The 6,672-nt window shown below is 40.2% G+C and overlaps 1 protein-coding gene across 1 annotated transcript in view; it reads left to right on the forward strand.

The window, feature by feature from the left end:
- The window catches only part of LOC102681234, a 75,688-nt gene that overhangs the window by 25,762 nt on the left and 43,254 nt on the right, over positions 1 to 6,672 (forward strand). The window contains exons 6-9 of the mRNA XM_031509553.1: positions 790 to 1,029; positions 3,462 to 3,680; positions 4,400 to 4,676; positions 6,020 to 6,672. Coding sequence (XP_031365413.1) covers positions 790 to 1,029; positions 3,462 to 3,680; positions 4,400 to 4,676; positions 6,020 to 6,672 — 1,389 coding nt within the window. The remainder of the gene's footprint in view (positions 1 to 789; positions 1,030 to 3,461; positions 3,681 to 4,399; positions 4,677 to 6,019) is intronic.

Raw genomic sequence — 6,672 nt, forward strand, 5'->3', positions numbered from 1 at the left:
AACGAGCTGTGCAATTAACGAGACGTATATCTGGTTGAGAAAAAACGACGTGTCTCTCGGCGAGCTGTCACGCGCGTGTATAAGTGTATAACCGAGCCGATTGCCCGGCCCTGATACCGGCTACGTACCCTCGAAAAATTTGTTGGAACGGTTTGCATGAGCGAGCATCGAGCGATAAGATTTCGCCCGATGCCATGTTGAACCTTGTTAACGCCGAGGAAATTTTTCGTATTGGGTCGTAAGCTTGTTCCGTGATGTTCATCCACTTGTTATTACCATTACGATTATCGAATCAAGTCAGATTTCACTTTGGTTTCGTTTTTACAGGTTTTTTTGAGTTTCCAATTTTTTGAAAATACGTAAGTGGTTTCTTCGCGATGATACTTTGAATTTAGTCGTTTGTGTTATAATTTTAATGTTATAAAATCACGTCGCTATTGAATTCCAATCTGAAAAAATAAATTTCTATAATATTCTATATGATATTGATAGAAAATTAAATGAATATATAAATTTCTTACATCATTATGATTCTTACGATTCTTCCAATTATAACCAATCAAATTTTCAATATTTTTTTTTTTTGCCTAATTAAAAATAAATTTTCACACGAAAAATTATAAATTAGAAAACGAAATTCTTTCTATAACATTGTCTCGTTAATTGCGCCATTAATCGTCTTGCGTACAATCCATCATTCTTCCTATTCTTCGAACATCATCTTCGTACTTCAGTCGAGTTAAATAAAAAAATGAACGCTTCGAATGTTGCAAGTTAAAATGAATGATCGACGAATGAAATATTTCGAGCAGGGCACAGATCTTCCTCTGGCGTGGAGAGCGATGCCGACAGCGAGAACTTGCCACCGATTCCGGTCCAAGGGAACGATTCATTGGGCAGCCCTTACGAGAACGTTCGCCCAGGGGATGATCTCTCCCCGGCGGAAGGGACATCGCCCACTCAATGGCAGTTCTATCACAAGCCTCGGGACGATGATCGCCGTGTTTCCGGCACTTCCGTTATGTCTTTGTGAGTATCGTGTCCCCCCTTCCTCCTTTTAACACCGCCTCGTCACTATTCCGCCGTTGCTTTCGATGTACATTCCTTCTTTTATTTTTTTTTTTTTTTTTGCCGCCATACACTATTCCCACGATGTAAAATTTCGTAATGTAAAATGCCGTTATTGCGCTCTGCGATTCAAGCTGTAAGGAATAAAACAATAATTCGATATAAGCGATTAAAAACTTTACTTAAAAATTTAATTTTAATTTAAAAAATTTTAAATCGTCAATTTTTCTCTTTCTCTCTCTCTCTTTCTCCTTTTAATATGATAAGAAAATGGCCCCTTTCTTAATTTGTTCAAATCACAGACAAATAAGAAATTCGTTAAAACAATCGAGAAGTATTTAAATCAAAATGAACGGATCCAACAGTATCATACCGATAAAAAGCAAACGCTACAATAATAACGGTGCCTCGGTTCCATCGATGCAAAAAAAAACCACTGCTTTCGATCGCGACGAGCCATCATCCTTCCAACAAGAACGAACGCATCGCTACACGCCATTCGCATTTTGCATTTCCGTGTAACGATTGCGTGAACTTCGCCGTCGAGAAGAGAAGGAGGGGGGGGACGAAAAAAAAAAAACACACGGAAGAGAAAAGAAACAGAACGAAACGAAACGAAAAAAAAAAAAAAAAAGACGAAGGAAAAAATAAAACAAGAAGGAAAAAAGAAACAATTGCACCGAGCTGTTACTTGTCTCCCTCCCCCCTCCCTCCCCTGTATTTGTGCTCATCCGGCGTCATCTTGGAATGGAGTGAGAGAAAAGAATATCGCGTCGGTGCATCGTATAAGAGTAGAGTAGAGTAGAATAGAGTAGAGTAGAGATCGGTAATATTTTCTAGAAAAGAGCGGTATATGCAGTACATATATATATATATATATATATATATAGGTGGGCGCATAACCGTGGCGGCTTTAATATAGGAGATGTCGGGTAAACAAAAGCATAGACGTTGGACGTGGGGCACACGGAGTGAATGAACGGGTGGCGAGTGGCTCGGATGATGGTTAGCGGCGTCGTCGTCGAGCTGGTACCGTTTTAGTACCGATGCTCTGCCTCTTGCGCCGCACAGCCACCGAAGTTCTGGCTGGGCGGGGTGGGGGGAGGTAGGTTTTGCGAGGGTGGTCAGAAGAAGGACGATGGAGAGGAGGGAGGAGGGCAGAGAGGAGAAGGAAAGGTTCTGGGGCCGAAAAGGGAAAAGCTGAGAGAGAGAGAGAGAGAAGAGAGAGGTGGAGGTGGAGGAGAAGAGGTTGGAGGAGGTGGCGCGGCAGCGTGTAGCCCCAGCGCGTTAAGCACCGCTTGGCTTGGTTTAATTTTCCTGATGTAGGCAGGCGATGGTGGGTCCGACCGCCTCGTTCACCCCTAGGTCACCCTATTGGTATTCTCTCTCTCTCTTTCTCTCTCTTTCCCTTCCTCTTTCTTTCTCCGTTTCTCTCTTTCGCTCTGCATTGCTCTGCCAGCTGGTAAGCACGACTGGTTGGCCCGAGCAGACCAACAGAGAAAGAGGGCCGAGGCCGACCGGGAACTGTCTGACAGTGGGAAAAAGAGAGAGGGAGAAACGAAAGACGGATATGTCGAGACGAGGGAGGGAGAGGGGAGGCGAGGAGCGGTACCAGGGCTTTCCGCACCTCCACCGTCAATGTTTGACGTCGGTAGCCGTGGCTCGACCGCCTCGAGATGAATCCATCACGTTAAACAATGTAAATGTTAGCCCGTCTCAGCATAAAACTAATAACCATTGCTCTCTCCCTCGTCCTATGGGCATGGCCTTCCACTCGCGGTTCGCCGGTTCCTCGTTCACCTCTGGCTTCGCTTGTTTCCACTCCTCTGGCCTCGTCCACTAACAGCGGTCCTCGGCCGCTTTTACTCTTTCTGTTTCTCCTGTCGCGCCCCCGACCTCGTCTACGTGGCCTCATTAAAAAGTCGCCGTTCATCCGCTCGAACTTACGCACTTTGTCGAGGGAGAGACGATGATGCACGGTGTATATCGGTTGTTTAGGTTGATCGATGAACGAGTTATCTTTGAAAGAGACGATTTCTTTAAGGTAACTGTAATTGGAAAGAAAAGACAAGCAATTATTGATGCTAATATTTAACGCTGTTATGTATTATTTTATAGTTGATGATTGGTGGATGCACATCTTACAATTAATTCTTTTTTAATTTAATATTTATTCTAATCTGTATTCTCTATTCTGTTTTTTGTAAAAAAAAAAAAAAAAGAAAAATAATAAGAAATAAAAAATACGCATTTACTAAAAAGATGACAGAAATAAAAAATGGCACGCTATTGCTCGCTTCGGCAGTGGCTACGCTTTCTTCTCATTATGCTATACGGTAAACGAGTCGTTGGAAATTCAAATCTGACGATACCGGATGGATTGCGAATTTCAGTGAAGACGAGCAGAATGGGGGACCAGTGAACGGTGTACGGAGGACCCTCCAGCAGACAGAGGACTCCGACCCCAGTTCAGTCTTCGACAGCGTCTTTATGTCTATGTCCGACACTCTGAACTCGATAAATACACTCGAAAGTTCCGATCAGACTCCCGACGACAAACCACAAAACACTACCACCGACAGAATACCATTAACACAGCGTGACACCACACGGTAATGGCATGCAAACATTCTCCAGCACGATGGTAGCGCTTTTGATTCGCCCGACATTGGAATAAATATTCTGTTCGATTGTCGAATCAATCGAGATTTTCTTCCCCTAAACTGAATTTTACTGAAGAAATGACTTGTTGAATCTTTCTAATGCAATTGGATTTTTGCGAAATACGAATAAATCTTTTTTGTAAATTAGAATTGAATAATATGATTGTAATTTTGATTGAATCCTTTTAAAGTGATCATAGATTTAATGAAATTTTGTCATTTGCCATTGTCATCTTCTGTAATAAGATTAATGTTTTTACATTATAAATTAAGTGTGAAGTGTGAATGATCAAATACAAGAAGAAAAACAAAAATCTGAAAAGGAATATATGAACAGCTTACCATTTCTATCGTGAATCAATTCTCATAAAAACAACACTTTTCAATTATATCCACACGAGTAAAAATCATAACACGAGTTCTCTTCCATCACAAGTGTTGAAACAAAATACACTTTCATCTTCGAATATTCAACAATCCTTAAATTTGTTACAGTGTTAATCGTCCAAAGCGCTACTGCACGATGTTTAGCTTTACTACACAAACAAATAAACAAATCAAAACAAAAAATAAATAAGTAAAGAGAAAAAGAAAAAGAAAGAGATTTATCTATTAGCAATTCCAAGTTGTGAATTAGTCCCTCTGAGACTTTAAGTTTGGTTGCGCAGGGGTTCCGACAGCGGATTGTACCAAACGCCACCGGTACCTCGTGGAACAATGGAGGGTAGCTTCGTGTCGGAGGATCTGTCCTTGACATTACCCACGGGATACGGGGGTGGCAGGGAGTCGGACCAATTGAGCGTTTCCTCGTCCTCGAGCGTCGGTGGACCGAGCCCGCGGGACCGGCGTTGTTTGCCCAACGATTCCAGCGCCGCCGGGATTTACTTGCCAATGGCACCCTTGTCCAGTTCTCTTCACAGCCCCGCCTCCAACAGTAAAGTCTCGGTAAGAATATATATCCCGGATCCCCTTTTCGCCTCTCCTCCCTCACTCCGACGAAAGATTGTACGAGATCGCGAGAAATATTCTCGTTCGAAGCGAAATCTATTTCCGTGTTGATAATTGATATATTCGATAATGTGTGATACAGAACAATACGTGTAAATGAAATAGATACGAGCAAACTTGCGATATGCCTTATTTTTGTCTGAAAAAATTAAGAAAAATTAGTTTTAAATTTTAAACGGGAGATTTGATTTTGAAATTTTTTTTTTTCGAAGATATACCTTTTATTTATATTGTGATTGTTTGGAAAGTAATTGTTTGTTATTTTGCCATGGTTATCCGGGTTACTGTAATTTTAAAATAATGAGAAATTTATAAATTTGAATTATTTAGATTTGAATTATATAAATTATTATTTGCATTATCTTACCATGTTCTAAGTAAAATTTTCTTAAGTATGATAATAACTTTTTCTTTTCATTAATAACTTTTCTTGAATATTCTTATATTATCTTATAATATATCTTGAATATATTTCTTCAACTTTTTCTTGAATATTAAGAGATTGTTAATTTCGATGTTGTTAACAGGATTCTAATTTATACGGTGAATTGTCTTTCTTTAAGTTCCTCTATTTCTTTTTCTTCCACTTACTCGAGATTGACTTCTTTTTTCGCATCGAAGAACCGTACCGTGTAACCCGGCAATGAATCATCTCTGCGCCTTACAGTTCGTTAACGTGGACAAATTAATCGCAAGTTAATTGGCCCGACAGCTTGACGCTGGCTACATTTTTCCTTCGAACGAGACTGCTTCGTGAAAATGCCGATCGAATATTACCTTCAAAAGATATCCGACGATTGATCGGTATTATTAGTTGGACCTCGTTTTCATCCAATTGCTTCTTCTTTTTTTTTTTTTTTTTTTTTTTTTTTTTTTTTTTTCGTAAGGATGAAGGTTTCATTCTCATTTTTATTAACCTCAATTCTTAATTGACCTCTTGTTATTTGTTTTCACATTTAGTATTGACGAGATATCACATTATTGTCAAAGTATCGATGTTTTTTTACTCGCAATCAATTAAGATGACATTTAAATTGAGGCCAATTAAAATAAATATTCCTATAATTTTAACAATTATTCAATTGTTATCATTTTAAAAAGTATTAACAATATTCATAGAGAATATCTTTAGAGAATTAATTCTAGAAATTAAAATAAATATAAAAATTGTTATATAAAAATGTTGCTTGAATTTATAAGTAATAAGTATAAGTTTGCTTTAGATGAATTTTTGTATTGAATCATAAACAAATAAATATTAATTCGTACCTATATTTCAGCCAACACCACCAAAAAAACCTCCGAGGCGCAACTTGTCTGTCTCACCAACGCATCTACAGACCCAAATGTCCTTATCAGCGGATTGCACTTTGGGCCCTAGCAATTACGAATATCTTTTCATGGCGCGCAGCGGCGCTCGTAGTCACATTGACTTGGAACAGTTGCAGAAACGTCGTGAACAATTGCGTCACGTAACCAGAAGTGTGGACCAATATGTAGAGATGAAGTCTCGCGTGCCGGATAGCGAGGAAAGACGTGAAACCTATGTGGAACCAGTCGCCATCACTTCCATCTACGAGAACAGACCGATCAAAACATTGAATCCTCGACGAAAATTACGTAGACACGCGTTTGAGAATTATGAGCAGGAGAGTAGCCCATGCGTAGACAAATCACCGTGCAGCGAGACCGATTCATTCGTCCAGGAACCAGTATTCGTGTCAAACGCGTTCCTGACACTCAAGTCTTCCCAGGAGAGCCTTTTGGACGACAAGCGTGATGCCATTGACGAGCATTCTACACCGGATGGCCGCGAGGCGACTGACAAACGCTTGAAACGAGTACAAATGATGCTGCCCACCAGTCCTACACACTATGCTCAACCTCCGACGCCTGATCATCCACCACCTTCTGCTATGCAAGCTGAGAAATC

This window comes from Apis dorsata, unplaced genomic scaffold (assembly GCF_000469605.1).
Source record: "Apis dorsata unplaced genomic scaffold, Apis dorsata 1.3 scaffold_162, whole genome shotgun sequence".
NCBI classification, from domain to species: domain Eukaryota; kingdom Metazoa; phylum Arthropoda; class Insecta; order Hymenoptera; family Apidae; genus Apis; species Apis dorsata.